Below are 19,760 nucleotides of genomic sequence, written 5' to 3' on the forward strand. Positions count from 1 at the left end.
CCCAAAATTTAGATCTATATATTGCTACTGGAAGTTCTCAAACCATCCAACTGGAAGCTACCCCCCAAACTCAGGGCGTGTTACAACAGACAACATTAGATGAAACTCCAACTCTGGCCCCATTCCAGAAGACTCTGTATCTACAGTTAATTTGGTGATAGTACCCCCAGACTCTGAATGACTCTATCCTACAAAAGGGGGCATCTCTATCCTTTCCTGGAATGTTGCAGGCTGGAAAGTAAAGATGTCAGATGTTTCATTTCTGGAATATATTTCTTTTGATATTCTTTTGTTTCAAGAAACATGGGCTAGGGAGGATCTATCAATACCTGGATATATTCCCTTTACTTTGAATGCAATTCCCAGTACAAAAAAGGGTAGCCCATCAGGTGGCCTGAGTTCTATGGTTTCTTTAAACTCAATATCCCAGTATTTATGCCGGAGCCTTGCTCAAATATGGCTCTAGCCCTCCTACTTAGATTTAAATTATATTCTGTATTACTTGTTAATATATATCTTCCCCCAGTTTGTGGGCATAGGGAAATAAATAATTTGTGGGATCAGTTTGATACTTACATAAATTTGTTATAATGTCACTACCCAGACTCTATCATAATAATAGCTGGTGATATTAACACACGTATTGGCCAATCTGATCCTCTCTGCAAACTTATTTTAAGTGGCCAATGCCCCCTAAAACTGATGTGGGCTATTCATCAGCCAGACAATCTAAAGACCAAGAATGTAACATTGCAGGATTTCATTTGGTTCAATTTGTGGACAGTTTAATCTATTTATATTTAATGGCACTGTCAGGGGTGACATAAAAGGGGAGTTTACATTCTGGTGCCCAAACGGGGCCAATGTGGTTGATTATATTATGATTTCCTGGAACTTTGTATGTCATATAGCTTACTTTTATATTGAAGCTCACCCTGATAGTGACCACTTTCCACTAATTTGTCTTTTTGATTCTAAAACAAATCTTGAATCATTAGAAGTTGTCCACTGCCCCACTGACGTTACAATGAAGGGGCAAGTACAAAATAAATGGTCTCAAGATCTGGCTAAAATTATGTCAGGAATTTTGACCTCAGAGCCCCTGCTTCAAATACATACCCATATTTGCTCATCTGATTCATATGAGCAAGTAATATCACTGTATCAATCAATTATTGCTAATCTTCAAGCCCCCTGACAAGATTTACAACAGCTAATTGTGTTTATGCACATAAAAGATCTAAATCTTGGGATGATAATGACTGCATTAAAGCTAAAAAGCCTCTCTTAAATGCAATAACTTCCTTTCGCCAGGAAAATTCTTCAAATGCTCCAAAATTACTTAAGATTAAAAAAATTATAAAGATCTCTTGAAGATACAGAAATGGCAGGCTACAAGAGAGAACTGGAGTAATTTAATTTTAGCAGCAAAGCTCAAGAATTCCACTTGGTTCTGGTATTTACTAAATCAGTCTCTTACAGATAGACGGTTTGGCCCTACTACACAAATATCTGAGGATAAATGGATCATTTTAATAACATCTTTAAAAGGGAATCTGCTGTAATCTCAGATGTGATTCCCTCTTGTAATTACCTCCCAGATTGGCCACCAATATCCACAGATGAGGTTAAAGATCTTATTGTCCAATTAAAACCAGGTAAAACATCTGGAGGTGATTTTATCCCCCCAAAATTAATAAGGGAAATTAAAGACTGGTGGACCCGAGTTTTGTCCACCTTATTTACACATATTAATAACAACACAGGACAATTTCCATCTGACTGGAATCAGGCCATTGTTGTACCAATATACAAAAATAAAGGAAATAGACTTGACCCTACAAATTATAGGCCTATCAGTTTATTAAACACAATAAATAAACTTTATGCCAGATTTTTATATTCAAAGTTAGTGGGTTAGGTACAAAATTTATTTATTTATTTTATAAGGTAAAGGTAAAGGTTTCCCTTGACATTAAGTCCAGTCGTGTCCGACTCTAGGGGGCGGTGCTCATCTCCGTTTCAAAGCCGAAGAGCCGGCGTTTGTCCGTAGACACTTCCGTGGTCATGTGGCCAGCATGACTACACGGAACGCCGTTACCTGCCCGCTGAAGCGGTACCTATTAATCTACTCCCATTTGCATGTTTTCAAACTGCTAGGTTGGCAGGAGCTGGGACTAGCAACGGGAGCTCACCCTGTCACGCGGATTCGAACCGCCAACCTTCCAATCGGCAAGCTCAGCAGCTCAGCGGTTTAACCCGCTTTATTATTTTTATAAATAACTCAAGGCGGCGAACATACCAAATACTCCTTCCTCCTCCTGTTTTCCCCACAACAACAACCCTGTGAGGTGAGTTGGGCTGTGAGAGAAGGACTGGCCCAAGGTCACCTAACTGGCTTTCATGCCTAAGGCAGGACTAGAACTCACCATCTCCTGATTTCTAGCCCAGTACCTTAACCAATAGACCAAACTGGCTGAAAATATTATTGCTGAAGAACAGGCTGGATTTAGAGAGGAATGGTCAACACTAGATCATTGTTTGGTTCTTCACCATTTGGCAGAAAAATATTCTACTCCCCCTCATGGTTCCCCTTTTGCAAACTTTGTTGATTTTAAGTCAGCTTTTGATCTAATGCCAAGGGAGAGATTGTGGGATAGTCTGAGACATTCCATGATTGACAAAAGGCTGCTAGCTCTTATTCAATCACTTTATTCAAACACCCCCTGAAAATTAGATGCACCCCCTGGGGACATTTAACTAAAGCAGTCCCAACTTACAGAGGCATGAGACAAGGTTGCATATTAGCTCCATGACTTTTCAATTTGTATCTAAATCCAATAATTCAAGCACTTGCTGTTCCAGCCCATCATCCACCTATTTTGGCTGATCGTGCAATTCCAGCACTACTGTATGCCAAAGATGTAGTCGCTATGTCTACTTCAAAAGTGGGAATGAGAAAAGCACTTAGGGCACTAGCTTTATTCTGCACAGATCAAAAACTTTCAATAAATTAGCAGAAAACTGAAGTCTTAATTTTTGCCCAACACCATCATAAGATTTATAAATGGCAAATAAATGGGACTCCAACTGAACAGGTGCGCACATATAAATACCTTGAAGTGCAGTTCCATGCTTCCTTATCCTGGAATGCTCATTTTCTGTACCAGGCAAGAGTTGTACAGTGTACCTCATCAGCTATTGCAAGATTCTACCATTCAAAAGGAGCCCATTATATTCCTGCAGCTTACAAGGTCTTCCAAGCTAAGGTAGTCCCCCAGCTTCTCTATGGCTCTCAGATTTGCTCCCTTGCAAAGCTTAATATTATTCTAACCATTCAGAATATTTTCAGTAGAGCCATATTGATGGTACCAAAAGTATCAGAAATGCCATTCTATGGGTAGAAATAGGTATAGTTTCATTGGATGCCAGAGTGTGGTTCCTTCTTCTTACCTTCTGGCTAAAGTTTCCTATAGGTTTAGCCCCATTAGTATTTAGAGATCATTTCAAATCATCGTGGCTAAAAAAAAGCCTTAGATAAAATTCAGTTGCTGGGCTTCTCTATGGAAAGTCTGTGCTCATTAGGATTTGATAATGCTAGAACTGCCCTAAAACTCCTGGACTCACGACTCCTGCTCAAAGAGCAGGTGGCAGCTGTGGCCAGGGGAGCCTTTGCACAGCTTCGTGTTGTGCGCCCACTATGCCCCTTTCTGGATCCAGAGGCCCTCCGGTCAGTCACTCATGCCCTAGTCATCTCCCGCATAGACTACTGCAATGCTCTGTACATGGGGCTACCCTTGAAGAGTATCCGGAAGCTGCAGCTAGTGCAGAATATGGCCGCGCGAGCAGTCTTAGGAGCCCCGAAGACGGCCCATATAACACCTCTGCTGCATGAGCTGCATTGGGTGCCAGTCTGCTTCTGGTTTCAATTCAAGGTGTTGGTCATCACCGTTAAAGCCCTACATGGCATGGGTCCAGGTTACCCGAGGGTCTGCCCCATTACATCAGCCTGTCCCACCCGGTCATGCAGAGAGCACATCTTACAGACCCTGTCCATGACAGATTGTTGACTGGCAATCTCCAGTCAACAATTCAGGGTCCAGAAGGAGGGCCTTCTCTGCCGTGGCCCTCGACCTTTGGAATAATTTACCCCCAGAGGTGAGGCAGGCCCCCACCCTCCTGGCCTTCTGAAAGGAAGTTAAGACTTGGCTATGCCACCTCGCTTGGGGTGAGAGGGGGGATAGTCAGTCATGGGGGTGGTTTGTACCTTGATGTGGCCCCAGAAAATTTTACTAAGACCATCTTGGCTTTTATATTTTATATTCTTATATTTATGTATATTTATATTTTTTAATAAATCTTTTATTCTTTTATTCACTTGTAAACCGCCCAGAGTCATCACAACACAAGACGGGTGGTGAAGAAATACTGTATGATAAATAAACAAACAAACAAACAATGAATCTGGGATATAGATCTCCAAACAAATGTAAGTAAGGTGTTACACCCCAATATTTGTCATTTTCTTCCAAAAGGGTTTGTTCCAGCTTCTTATTTATCATCCATTACAATTTTGAAATTTTGTAAAGCTTTCACCTTAGCCAGGTTGGATGCTCTGCCCTCAGCAGCCCTTTTCGGACGAAGGTACTCCTATGGACCTTCGGCTATGTCCATGTGGCAATGGCTCAATAGAAACCCTAAGCCATATGCTGTTATACTGTTCCCTATATAAGGACTCTAGACAGATCCTTATATATCCCATATTGAAGAAATTTCCAGTGTGATTTCTACTTAATGCTACTTCTTGCAGACAAGGACCCGAAAATATCCTCCCAGGTTGCCCAGTTTTGTGCTACGATCTGCACAATATGCCACACCATTACTTAGGTTTCGAGTTTCTTAACATGGCATTTTATTTTGATTTATTTTAGTATTTTTATTTTTAATTAATTTTAGATCGTATCATACTAATTGTTTTTCTGTTTTATTTATATATATATGTGTGTGTGTGTGTGTGTGTGTGTGTGTGTGTGTGTGTGTGTGTGTGTATATATATATATATATATATATATATATATGATTGTTACTATTATATATTTTGAATGTATCTGGCCTTAGGGCTGTAAGAAACATGTTCTTGTTGTATTTTATTTAATGTTATGTATTTTATTTGTTTTTATCTATTTTATTGTAAGCTCAGACTCACATATGTGATATGGGCAATTATATAAATCAAATAAATAAAATTACTAAGCCAGGTTGTGTATTAGTGATTATTACTGTTGTTGATTGTTGTTTTATTTTTGGTTGTTTTTTATACACCACCCAGAGCTTCACTGTTGGATGACCACATGATTTTTTAGATAGATAGATGATGGATAGATAGAGACAGAGATAGAGATAGAGATAGATAAGAGCTGTGCAGATTTTCTGAAGAGCTGCTTCACTTAGAAGATTTTTTCCCAGGCTTTTTAAATTGGCCTCTTATTTTAATTTTTAGTTTTTGAGTGACCACCATGCTGCTACCTAGCTGATCAAGTGTTTTCATTTTGTATTTTATTTTATTTTATTGTTTACATTTTTACGCAGATTGTATTTTTAGTGTGTTTTAATTGAGAGAGCTTTGGCTATTGGGTGGTTTAATTTTTTAAATAAATATATATTTTTAATGATTTGAGAATTACCCTTCCAAAACACCCCCATGAAGCAAAGGGGCACACTTTCTTTTAATGAATGGGACAGAGATAACACTTGGCTAGATTTAGCAACAGTAGCAGGTGAACTGCCTTGACAAAGTATAGTGTTTGTATTCTGCACACACTTGGGGAAAATCAATTCAGGTATGCTGACTTAGGTTCACTAGAAGAAAGGTAAGATTTTGAGAGAAAACTAGATCAATAGAAATGGCAATGCACTATCCTGCACATACAGCCATGAACTGAGTCTGTAGCAGCTCTCCTAACAGAGAGGATAAATTTACCAGGCCTGTTTTTCTAAGGTTATCATTATCATTATCATTTCTGCTGTTGCAAAACATCACTGTGCTTAGTTTGCAGATATTTAAGCTCTGACTGAATTATCAGAATGTACGTTTCATATCTCATTACCATTTGATCCTATTATTATTATTTCTCTGTTGACACCAATACATGCACACACATCTGCCAACTAAGTCTCATCCTTCATGAATCAGATGCGAGCTCTGATTTTTGCCACTTGTTTGTTTTGCTAGATCCACATCTTCTTGAATTTCCATTTAGTAGGGCATGGCTGTTCAAATTGTCTTGCCATGGAGGCAGAAACCAGTTACTTGTCTCTTACTCATCCTGCATGTTCGTCCAGTGCCATATTCTAGCCAGTCTTACCTAACCTGGCACCTTTAGTTGTACTGGGATGGCCACTTGGAATTCTGGGAATTGTAGTCCCAGTACATCTGAAGGACACCAAGTGGGGGAAAGCTGCTAGACTCCAAACTGTTTTGCTTAAGTGGAAGACTACTGAAGACAGAATATTATATTGCTCAGGCTCTGTAATGCTATTTCAGAATCCATCTCTAATTTGTACTTCTATTAGTTTAGAAGAAAAAATATCTTTGCCATATGTTTCTTCTCCTTGGCAACAAAGCAAGTTCTGATACACTAGATTTCCTTTAACTTTTTTCATAAATATATTCACAGTTTTGTCTAACCCCCAACTGATAGATAGCCTGACAATTGCTTACACACTGCTTCTGCAAAAGTTTCAGGACACCTTGAATAGTAAAAAGTGCAGCAGTTAAGTGTTAATTTCTCTCCCAGGTTCTGTGCTTATATCACACAATGGCTGCCCATGAAAAAGCTCCCAAAGGTGAGGGGTGGGGGTCTCCATGTCAAAGACTTTACTAAGGCAGCACAATGAACTTAGACTAATTGTGACATTGTTACTGAACCACTGTATGGGGAAAAATAAACAGGCAGGGATTCCCAAATTTTGGAATACTGTGACCTCCTAAAATGACAAATTAACTTGTGCAACCTCCCTCCCCAACAAATAAAACTAATTATTTCACTGGGGATAGAGTTGGGCTGAATGGTTATCTTTAGCTTTTCTCTTACCACCTAACATTTTTTTTTCCACTTCGAAAGGTTAGACATTTAAGATAAGTGACAGAAATAGTGAACTTTGTTGATGCATAGTTCTACAAACACACCAAATCAGATCAGTGTTTCTCAACATTGACAACCCAAGGCTGGCTGGGGAATTCTGGGAGTTGAAGTCCACACATCTTCAAGCTGCCAAGGTTGAGAAATGCTGCTATAGATGTACTGACACCTCATGGTAGATGTCACAGCCAGCAGGAAATCATCTGCAGATCATCACTGTAGTAATTGGTGAATGTTTTTGACCAAGGGCTAGACCCTTGTATTTAGCCATCTCTCAAAATGGCTAAACACAACTCCTGGCTTTATTCTCTGCTTTTCCTAGGCAGGCCAGCAGAAGACTTGCCCACCAAAAGTGGTACCACTGTCAAAACTTGTTCCGAGCTTTTCTCCAAGCCTGCACAAGCTTTGTTCTAGGCTTTGCTCCTTGCCTTCCTTATGTAACCCCACTGTGGCCTTGTGGAGTCAAAGTAGACTAAGTTTTAGCAGCATTCCTGCTTGTCTTGCAAGTCAAAAAGTTTGTGATCCCTGCCCATGTTGTTCACAATCTCACTAGCGATTTGTGACTCCTCATTATGTGCTTAACCTCCATCTTGATCTTACATTAGTATGTAGTATGAATCTGCATCAGATTTGGATGAATTCTGAATCCCAAACTTAATCAGGCAGATTCACGTAAAATCGGGAGTTGCTCAAATTATAGCAGAGCTCCTCCAAAGCAGACTGAATCTGAGTCTGAATCCTTTTAATATTGATTCACAACTTGTGTCTGGCACAAGGAGAGAAAGAGACAGTAAGTCTGCAAATGGACTCTCAGCTTGGTGCAGATGCTTCTTTGATTGGAATAGGTCTACTAAGCCCTGGAGAATGACTTCCAAGTCTACTAAAGTAGGATCAGGTCCAGTTCTAGAGTCTAAGATCTTGATGGCTCCTTTTGTATGGCACAATTGTGACCACATATATGCTGGCCATGAGTTCTGGGATTTGCACTCCCCACAGGCCTGGAGGAAGCCAGGTTGGAGAAGGCTGACCAAAGGCATTCTTCAATCTAGCAATTCTGCCTAAAGGCAGTATCCAAGCTATAATTGTAAGCAAATTTCTGAACAATCAACTCAAGCAGATACCCTCCATGTGTGTTGAGTTATACCTCCATATATATATATATATATATATATACATACATACATACATACACACACATACATACATACACACACACACACATACATACACACACACATAATACATACACACACATACACACACACATACTGTATATATACATATATATACACATACATACATATATTCCCACCTTTATTATTTTATAAATAACTCAAGGAGGGGAACATACTGTACCTAATCCTTCCTCCTCCTATTTTCCCCACAACAACAACCCTGTGAGGTGAGTTGGGCTGAGAGAGAGAGAGACTGGCCCATTATTAATTATATCATCATTATTATTAAGACACATGGGGAAGGCTGCACTAGAGGAGCTTAGAGTGCATAGGCTTATCTATGTATTTTGATTTTCAGTCAACTCATAGTTTCTATTTAGTTTCTTGTACCCATGTCTCAATATGTGACAGCACATGGTTAATCTTTTCTGAGCTTGGAAGTGAAATAGGACCAAGCCTTGTTCAGCACTTGGATGGGACAGTTTCAGAGAGTACCGGGCTACAGTCTAGACAGGGAAGTTGAAAAAATATTCAAGAAGGATGACAATGACAAACCATTGTTTACTGTTGCCAAGAAAATTTCATGGTTCTGTTCATTGAGTCTTAAGTCAAGCTTAACTCGAAGGAAACTTAACCAACTTTACCTTTTAGCCAAGGTGAAGAGCTACACATTAAAGTAATTAAACAAGCAGAAAATGTTATGGATATATTTCCCTTAGTTTCTGGCAGTTTGAAATATTTTTTTTAGTACCAAAGTTTGTCAATGCCAGACTAAAAACAACCAACCTACTGTAGTCAGTTGTGATCAGGAGGTCAGTAAAGAGGAAACCAAGTTATCTCACCAGAGTGGTCACTAAAGTGACTATGAGGTACACAGTTTATTCTGAGAATTTGGGACACTCATAGGTTATCACCAAACCTAAAGTCTGAAACAAGTCTATGTATGTCTCACTCTGGAATTTGAGTAAAACTCACATATATTCTGAGAGGTATTTATCACTTCCCTACCACCTGATCTTTTTCTTTGTGGCCTATATTCACACATCAGCCTTTGAATTTATAAACAGATAATAAAATCACTCTCCTTCTGTGTGATTGATTCTGCGACAGACTTGATGTATATTCAAGGAAGGCAAGGGGAAAATGGGTTCAGAACAAGAAGCAATGATATAATAATGCAATCTTGGAGGGAACATGAAGTGAGAATTCATTATTTAAAAATACAGTTTTGCAGTGAGCATTCCAGTTTTCATAGAGTTGACTTAATCCAGAATGATGAAAAATTAGCACAAAGAGACAGATGCTGGTTTACTGATGTGCAACATAGCATCTGAAGGAGGAATATAGAGCATGAAAGTGAAGGAGATGGAGGACAGGAAACACAAGAGTTTCATGGCAAGAGTTAAGGGAAGAGAAATGTTTGGCTGGATTGTGAATAGTCATGTTATTTTGTTTCTTCCCCCACACTTTTTGTTGCTGTTGTTTATTCAAACGGATTCTACAAGAGGAACACGGGAGACATTCATGCTACTTGGGGAGAGCAGTGAGAATACATTTCCTTGGCCTATGGATTCCCCAGGCCTTTGAGTCTCCTCCTTTATCCCTACAAGCTGACATGTGGGAACACAAGAGTTCCGTGGCAAGAGTCCGTAGCCCTTAGCAACATGTGGCTTCTTGCACGAGAGCGAGAGACTGGTGGTTCCATTTGCTTCTTCCTCACATGACACCTCAAGAGTACCTCAGGTGCAGCTTTGTCACTTCCTAGAGTTTTCTCTTGCACATCACAGAGATCACACGGCAGTCTCTAGATCCTCGTGGGGCACTACTGGGTGATTCTGATGACTCTCCAAGTAGGAGGCTAAATCTGGATCCCCAGCCTGCTGGGCCCTGTCTCGAGGTGTCTTACCCTATAATGGTAAGGCAGAAAAAGAAAAACAGAAATTCTCAGCAATAGAAAAGGGGAACCAAAAGACACCGAGCAGCATGTTGAGTATGAGGATTTATTTACTTAGTACTTTTTTGACTGAATATGAACTCACTGAATTCACTTTTTAAAGTGAATATTGAAAATACAGTAATATTTAGCATGGCTCCTTTGACAATCCTGCTAGCCTGTCAAGTGGTCTGATGGGCCACCATATATAAAGCCCCAGTGGGATTTGGTTTGGTGGATCTGAAGTGTGAAGACCTGTTTTAGATCAACACTGGTCCCTGAAAACAAATCCTTGAATGCTACAGTCTGACAATTTTTTCTTGCAGTCTTAAACTGATTCGTCAGCAAAAATCTTTCTGCAGTGGCTTCCAAATTAAAACAAAAACATCTACATCTGTATAGGCACTACATGAAATCCCATTAATTCCATTCTTAAGTGGCATTTCAAGATCATATAAATCTTTTAAGGTGCTGATTTACCAGCTGGCTATATTGCTCATACGCAGCGATTTTACATTACTTATATTATTGTACATTTTCATGGTTTTGACTACTATTAAAAGCCAACTTGAAATTGCTGACAGCAAATGACAAACAAGCCATCAAAATCAGTGGGGCTTCCGTCCAAGTGAACACAGCAGAAGTGCACTGAAAAACAAGCAAGCATAGAGTGTCTTGACATATTTGCCAAGGCATTGCCTGAGTTGGCTACATATTGATTTCGCTTGCTCAGAGCTCTGTTGAAATGGATTTGTTTGGTTTGGTTTGGTTACCTTGGAGTCCATTTTCCTCAACGATGCTCCTGCCTCTACCAGCAGCTGGCAGATGCCACGGTGGCGTTGGCAAGCTGCCTTGTGCAATGCTGTCTCACCCCTGTGTGTTTAATGGAAGAAAAACTATCAATATAATGAATTACATTCAACAGGACATAATTTTTAGGGTTGCTGACACAGACACATTTTCTTAATTTGTCCTCTAGGTCTTTGGTAAAGCAGCACATGGCCTTAAGAGTGCTCAAAAGTTGCATTTTGGGGTTTTTTTTAATTGTCATGCTTAAAGCAACATACTGAATGTTAAGTTGTTATCCAGACTGAAGTCCCATTTTAAATCAGTTACAAGGTGGATATTTTTTCCCCACCCCCCTGCCCATTTGGATGAATTCCTTTGCTGAGCGAATTTCTTTCTCTTTCATTTCCATGTTTCTTCCAGAATCTGAAGAATAAAATTATTTGGCTTCAAACAGCAGAGTATGCTTGCATATGTGTGCTTTAAAATCTTTAAAGCAGACATCAATATTCATGTTGTGTAATTCCCTAGATTTTGGAATTGAGTATTATGTCATCCCTGAAGATGTATATACTATAAAATCTGGGTGATAACATTTAAATAAATATGAAGAGGTCACTTTATACCATTTTGGGGTGGGGCGTTGGGCTTGAACCAAAGGATTTAGCGGTGATTGCAAGTACAAGCTGTGATTCTCACAGGCTGCCTAACGACTGATCTTTGTATTCTTATTGTAGGACCTTCACAAGGAGCCAAGGGCAGAAATTAATTCTATTCAGAAGCTAAGAGATGCAAGTATAGATTGACTAGAACCCACAATTCAGTAGCTTCTAAGACTCTTTGCAAAATTCTAGAGCTAGATCTCTAGAAGTCTTGGGCATTTTTTTTCTTCTTCCTGCAGCACCATTCCCTTTTCACTAACCTGGTTGTTCACTTCAGATGCTTTTGGACTAACATGGTGGCAGTCTATTCACTGTCCTTTAATTTGCCCACTTAGCAAATTAGGAAATGATAGTGCAAGGTAATAGCTTGGAGGTGGCTAAAGCCTTGTCTGTTTGTTTGTTTGTTTGTTTGCTTTTTACTTTAAGGTAGCGCCCTGTCTCATATACTGCTTCACAGTAGCATACGAGCCTTCTTTTCCCAGCTTCTTCTGGGCAATGATCACTTGATAACACCATATTGGCAACTGATCAATACTGCAGAGTCAGATGATCATTCTGAGGCAGAATAAGTCGCATGGAAGGCACAGAAGAGATACTACTGGCCATGCTGGCTAGAGATGAAAGTTCTATTCCTTTCTATTTTAGACTTAGATGGGAAACCAGAACAAAAATCCTAACCCTTAACAAGCATTCATATATCTAATACTGCACTCAGAGTAACCACTTTGGATTTAGTAGAAAGGATCATAATACTTACAAAGGGGTTTCAGAACAGAACTGTGGATTTTAGAACTTCATGAGTTTTAGAAAGGGATAAAATATATTATATAGTAGGAATGGACTTGCTGAAGTTGTGTAAATCAACACATTGTGTTGTTATTTTATGTTTAATCTTACATCACACTGATCTGATTTTATATGCAACTAAAAGTAAGCTGGAATGAAAACATTAGAAGAGAAGCTGAGTGAGCAAGACTTACGTTTCACTATCTGTCATATCCAGTAACTCAGAAGGACCTAAAAAGAAAAGAAAATAAGACAGATGATGCTCTTGTTGCCTACTGGATGGTGAAATCTGTTCCCCACTCCCCTAGAAGTTTTCTTCCTGTATGAAAGACTCTTATCTTTTGGTTTTTGGTTTTAGTTCATCCTCAGAGTGCTTTAATGTTTCTTTCAGGGTGTTTCTGAGCCTACCTTATGGCTGAGGATGCAACAGTTAATGTTTTTCTCTACAACTTCTATAATCATTCTTTGCTGCCCATACTTCCCAATCTGGAAAAGCCCTCCTGAGACTGAATGGAATTATGGGAAGCTGCAGAATGATGGAGAAATGGTGATATAATGGAAGAGAGGATATTCACTCACAGTAAGCTAAATCTAAGAACCTGTATTGCTCATAATCTTCTCCTTTTTGAAGAGGGGGCAGGCTAAACAATTTCCCCGAACTGATTAAATTTAGAAAGTCCATAAGATATGTTTAACTCTGAACTAAACTCTGGATTCAAATTCAGAGGCATGGGGAAAAATTTCACTCCCTTTCTCACCCAGTGAAAGTTGTGTCCCAATCTTGCTTTGGACCAGGTTCCCCAAAATGGTCAATATCGACCCACAAGGCTTGATGGGACTATCTGTTGTTGATATTGTTGTTCATAGTACTATTAGTTAAAGTAGCGTTTATTAAATTATTTTCATATAATAAATGTTTGGGTGGGGGTCAATGAACAATCTGAAATTTCATGAAGGGGTTGATGAGCTGAAGAGTTTGGGGACCTCTGCTTTAGACTATTGATAACAAAGGTGTACAGGCCCCTTCCCAACATACTGTATACTTGTAGGAAGAAAGTGATATGAAAAGTAACTGTGGGGAAGAGGTAACTTAGAGATGGGATACATGCTTCATACGTAGCAGTTCCAGGTTCAGCACCCCCAGTTAGAAGACCGGTTAAAAGACTCAGGAAGTTCTACTGCCTGAGACCCTGTAGACTTGATTCCAGCTAGAATAGCAATGGAGAAAATATATCTGTGTGCTTGCTAAGAGTCAATACTGACTTGATGGTACATAATCAGTCAAAATCAGTCAAGAATAGCAATGCAATCTTTTATGTCTTTACAGACCCCTGAGTTTGGTAATGAGGAACCAGCAAATAATTTATAACAACAGTAATAGTAACAATAAATAAATAAGCATTATTATATTCTTTATAAACTCCTAAAGATACTAAAGACTGAACAGGCCCCACCCAAGGGGCTGACAGTCTAAAGATAAAGAGAAAATAAAAGGGGAGACAAAAAGAAAGTAAAGAAAAAAAAAGGTTAATTGTGAACTATGAGACTTATTCAATATTATGGGCCTCCAAATAAACTCCCCCTTCTAACTTTCTGTCCCTCAGAGCTACTACTTGCTGCCAGCTAAGGATTCCAAATCCCCCTCTGGTGCAGGACAATAGCTGCACAGATGTGGGAAAGGTTGGCTCTGGAAAAGCAAATGCTATTGTCCTCCTGCCACAGCAGGGAGCTGGCTGCCTTAGCAAGGGACAAGTGAAAAGAAAAGGGGCTGATGGAGGGAGGGAGGGAGGGAGGGAGGGAGCGCCAACTAACCCAAGACAAATCCAAAAGGGAAACGCATCAGTGAGATTTCCATCAAGAAAAACAGCAGGGAGGGAAAATAAAATAAAACAAGAGGGAGGGTGGGAAGGAAGGAGATGCAAGGAGGCAAAGAAATAAATAAAGGACTCTGGGAAATCAAGAGGAAATAATGGGGGCACTCTCACTTGAAAAGAGCTAAAACGTGGGTAGTATTGGAGAAGGTGCCCCATGGGAACCACAGTCTGCCCTTAATGTCTCTAATCATCAATCTCTTTCTAATTATTAACTCCTTTCTCCTCCCCCAGCCTTCAGTTGCTCAAGCACACACATGGACCAGTGGTTTCCCAGGATGCAAATCAGCTTGAGTTTCTGTAATGTTGTTTGTACATGTGGGAAAGCAGAGGATGGGGAAAGATGCTAAAAGGCAGATAGCTGGTCCTTCACTGAGCTCATAATAAGAGAACAGAGAAAGCAAAAATGTCAGGTCTCAGTGGAATTTTCCAACAAAATGGCCCCATAATTGTCACTCCCTCCTTCCCAAACAATCCTACCCTCTGTATTATATACTACCAGCCAAACAAGGAAATACTTATCCTGTTCCTTGTACATGTAACCAACCTATTCTCTTTTGCAGTCCCCAACACATATGACACATGTATGATTAATACCCAAACAGATGGGTGTGAGAGGACAGGTCAAAAAGAACCCTGCAGTTGACTAGGACAGCATGGTAGGAATAATCACACACATTCCGTACACATTTAGAAACAACTGTGGATAAAGAAGTTCAGCTGATAAAATTTTAGTACTGTAATCAGAGGAAACAATATAAATAATGATGGGAGTTAAGAACTATTTTATGGAATGATGATGATGATGATATGCTGCACTACTATATGTGGGGCTAGCGAAGAAGATATTTAATAGAATACTGTAGTTCCTTCCCACAATAAGCATAGATCTTTTCTGCATCCTTTAATATCTCAAAAGGCAGCTTTTTAAAGCTGTTTCCAATGCCATTTCATTTTAATGAAATGAAGCAATTGTTTAAACGGTTGTTTCCTTATGTGTGATCTGTAGTCCCAAATTGGAGCTTTCAGGGAGGAATAAAAAAATACATCCTTACAAAACATAGAAATAATTTTCTGGTCAGAAGGGAGAGGAAAAAGAGGGCACCTTTCTTTTGTACTCTATAACTGGAGGGTTAGCAATCAGATGACCTACGTTTTTAAAAAATGTCCTTTATGCATATGCAAAAGCCTGTCTGCCATTTTGCACATACATAAAGAAAAAAAATAGGCTGTAATAAATCCCAAGCTCAATTTGAGGAAACCCAGTTTTAAGCAATAGTATTCAAACAAGGAGGTGTGCTCTATTTGACAGTGCTTTTATGTTTCTCTTTTTTAGAAAACATTATGTAATCAACTGAAACCCCAAGGTTGTTGTTTTTTTTAATAAAATGTCATTTTTATTCATTTATTGAATTTGGAACCATAATAATTGCTATGGTTTTAATAGAATTCATGATCTTGTGTTTGTGTCCCTTCGAGTCATTGTTGACTCCTGGAGATTGCCTGGACAAGTCCCTGCAGTTTTCTTGGCAAGATTTCAGAAGTGGTTTGCCATAGCCCACTTCCTAGGGCTAAAAGAAAGTGACTCGCTGAAGGCCACCGAGCTGGCTTTGTGCCTAAGGCGGGACTAGAGCTCATGGTTTCCTGGTTTCTAGCCTGATGACTTAACCACTGCACCAAACTGGCTCTCATGATTTTAGGAGTTCATAAATTATTTCTTTTTTAGTGCTCCCCATTGTACAGAAAATCATAACACAGAAGCCTCTTATTTCTTCAGTTACTATTTTAAGATGTCTATTCTGCCCAGTTGCATTTTGAAGCTTGTCTGGGTGCACTTTCAAGTCAGTCTTGATTCCTTGCTTAAAAATATCAATATACATGGAATTCCAAAATAATTAACCATTAAATCCCAGCTAAGAAACTTAAAAGTTCTAAAAGGCCAGGAAATGTTTTAAGACCTTTTCTAAACTGTAAGAAGGAGAGAACCACCCTCTATGCCAAAGGCAAATTGTTCCATTGTCTAGATCAGTGTTTCTCAACCTCAGCAACTTTAAGATGTGTGGACTTCAATCCCAGAATTCCCCAACCAGCATGCTCACAATCTCACCATGCTGGCTGGAGAATTCTGGGATTGAAGTCCACACATCTTAAAGTCACTGAGGCTGAGAAACACTGGTCTAGATCCTTCCACTAAAGAAGTAGAAAAGGCTGTTGATGTTACATGTACCCATGGGAAGACTTCTAAAAGGTGCTCCACTGAAATTCCTGGATTATGGAAGAAGACTGTCCTGTAAGTAATTTCACTCTAAGCAATCTTACAGGTAGTCCTTGCTTAATGACCATAATTGGGACTGGAATTTTGGGTGCTAAGTGAAGCAGTCATTAAGCAAATCTGACCCAATTTTATGAGCTTTTTTGCAGCAGTCATTAAGCAAATCATTGCAGGCAATAAGTGAACCACATGGTTTTTAAGCAAATCATGTGATTCCCCATTGATTTTGCTTGCCAGATACGGGCCAGGAAGGTTGAAAACGGGGATCACATGACCATGGGATGCTATGATGGTCATAAATGTGAACAGGTGGCCAAGCACCCAAATTATGATCAAGTGACCAGGGGGATGCTGCGACGGTCGTAAGTGTGAGGACCAGTCACAAGTTGGTTTTTCAGCACCATTGTTAATTCTGAACTGTCATTAAACGAATGGTTGTCAAGCGAGGACTACCTGTATTTCAGCACAGAAGGTGATATGGCACCTTTAAGAGGCAACACACAGTTCTTTGCTTTTGCATTCTGCCTCAGTCATGGTTTCTGGGCCATTTTCAGGGGTTACCCCATTAAGAACTGATTGCAGCATACACACTTGTTCTTAATAACCTTCAACTCTTAATAACATATTCAGCAACATATACACACTTGTTCTTAATCACTTCTGGGATTGCTTTTTATCAGCCATGAATAAAATAAAATATACTGGCATAGTTGTTTCAGGTATTTGCATATTTCTCTATAAGTTATTCTTATAGAGAAGTATGACAATCATAGGCAATGATTGGTGCCTTGGGTGCAATTCCAAAACATCTGGAGCACCATTTGAACACCATCAGCATTGACAAAATCACCATCAGTCATTTGAAAAAGACAGCTTTGCTTGGAACAGCTTACATCCTGCGATAATACCTTTAATACCATCAAACATTATCTGCCTGTCCCAGGTCCTTGGAAAGGACTCGATAGATGGATAAAAATGCCAAATCCAGTCTAATCATCTGGCTGACTGTGCGACCAAATAGAAGTAGTCGTAGTAATATTAATATTAATAATAAATTCAGGGCATGCTTCCAACCAACCATATTAAGCACTTGTAAAAACCTTGTGATTGTAATGGAAAAGCATTAAATGTAAGTTTTGTTATCCACCATTTACCATGACTATTGTTCAACTTTTGTTCCAGATTTTCAAATGAAAGGGAGTATGCATATGTTGAAAAAGGGCCCACTGAGTTTTTTTTAGCCACAGCTGTAAAGGTCTCTGCAAAACTATTTCTGTACCAGCCATATTAGAAGGAAGGAGAATTAGACAGAGCTTCTTTCCTAGTTCCAGCATCAGGAGCCTGATCTATCTGTGAAATTGGAAGCAGTTTCCTCTATTAATGTATAACACTTCCGCTAATTCATAAAACAGGCTCAGAGTGAGAAACAAACCAGCAACCGGTTTGACAAGACCATTATCTGCTTCCTTAAATGCTACTCCTGGTTCAGACCTTTAATGGGTGAACCAGGATGAATAATTCACTCACCGTGGTCTAGAATGTACTTCACAATCTCACCATGCCCAGTCTTGGCTGCATGATGAAGCAAGGAACTGTGGTCAGGTCCCCGGATTAACAGATTAGCTCCCTTTTTACAGCATTCTATGAACTGGAATAGAGAGAAAAAATGTAACTATTCAAAATCATCATTTCATTTCAGCAGCAGTCATACAAATGAGTGGATTCAGTAGCTTGCCTCACCAAATGCAGCCCAGGCAGCAAGCGCAGATTCCTAGAGATAGAGGAGAGGAAGCAAACCGCTTTGGAGCTGATGGTGGGGGATAGAATGAGACAGCATTTTTAAGTTTACTTTTCTTTGTTTGGCCATTCTTCTCTTTTCATGTGCTGAGATCAGTCAAGGTGCAGGCCCCTAATTATACACTGATTTTTGTCTAAGATCAAAAAACATTTATGGTCTGGTTATTTTACAGTGCATATGGCAGCCTTTTCCAACCTGGTCTTGAGAAGTTGGCCACTCTGGGTGGAAATTCTGGACACAACAACCTCAACACATCTGGAAGGTTGTAGATCGGGGAAAACTGTGAATTATGGTTTGGGCAGATTTTGTAGGGTGATATTCTGTTGATTTAAATTGGTCACACTGTGTATCTACTCAGCATTATAAAGCAGGGGAGGGAGGGAGATAGATTAGAAGGCCTCTGTCAAGCACCAGCAAGATTGTAGCAGCTGAGAAGAAATAAGAATACCCCTAACCCATGTACCAGACAGCTTGCTTGAAACCGAAAACATTGCAAACGCTTACATTGAAAAAAGAAAATCAAATCTGAAACAAATGCAATCTGCCAATCAGAGAAATATATCCTTCGATTTGAGCCTCAGCTGTTGCAAAACAAAGGATAATTACCACAGACAGGGCGGAATGCTCTCCCTTTTCAACTCTGGCATTAGAGGATACTGATCAGACTTGGTGTTCCTGGAACCTGTTTAATTACTGAACTGCATTCACAGCAAATACTCAAATTGCAGTGAAGTGTAAAGAGGAGCAGAGAATGTACTATTAGGTTGGTCGTATATCAAATCATGAGATGATAGACTGTGGTGCACTTTGCTTATTCTGGCAGCTGCTTGAGTCTAACCGAAATTCTTCAGTTTTGAAGTTGCAGTGTTACTAAAATTCTGAGGTCCTTGTGATTGCCTATTCTTTAAGCACTACCTCTTTTTTTAAGATTAGAAAGGTATTTCAAGATAGAGAAACACAACCCTTTCAAACAGAGATTGGCACTCAAATGAGATATTGGGGATTGCACTCCAAAATATGGGTAGGGACAGCCCAAAGACAAAAAACAAAATTGGATTTTGTTATTTAATCACACTGAATGCATTAAGATGATTGTTATCATATTAATGCATTCTATGTGCAATGCTAAGACAAAAAATTAATTTGGATTTTGTTATTTAATCACATTGAATGCATTAATATGATTATTCCTCATGTATTTGTTGACTAAGAGCCACTTTTGTGTAGTGGTTAAGGCACCAGGCTAGAAACAGGAAGGCCATGAGATACTAGTCCTGCCTTAGGCACAAAGCCAGCTAGGTGACTTTGGGCCAGCCACTCTCTCTCAGCCCTAGG

The 19,760-nt window shown here is 39.5% G+C and overlaps 1 protein-coding gene across 1 annotated transcript in view; it reads right to left on the bottom strand.

The window, feature by feature from the left end:
• Positions 1-9,565: 9,565 nt before the first annotated feature.
• DGKI (diacylglycerol kinase iota) overlaps positions 9,566-19,760 on the bottom strand; it is a 220,799-nt gene continuing 210,604 nt past the window's right edge. The window contains exons 31-34 of the mRNA XM_063308888.1: positions 18,155-18,275; positions 12,679-12,715; positions 11,024-11,123; positions 9,566-10,224 (exon numbers count right to left, since the gene is read on the bottom strand). Coding sequence (XP_063164958.1) covers positions 10,108-10,224; positions 11,024-11,123; positions 12,679-12,715; positions 18,155-18,275 — 375 coding nt within the window. The 3' untranslated portion in view covers positions 9,566-10,107. The remainder of the gene's footprint in view (positions 10,225-11,023; positions 11,124-12,678; positions 12,716-18,154; positions 18,276-19,760) is intronic.

The sequence above is a fragment of the Candoia aspera genome, chromosome 7 (assembly GCF_035149785.1).
Source record: "Candoia aspera isolate rCanAsp1 chromosome 7, rCanAsp1.hap2, whole genome shotgun sequence".
NCBI lineage: Eukaryota > Metazoa > Chordata > Lepidosauria > Squamata > Boidae > Candoia > Candoia aspera.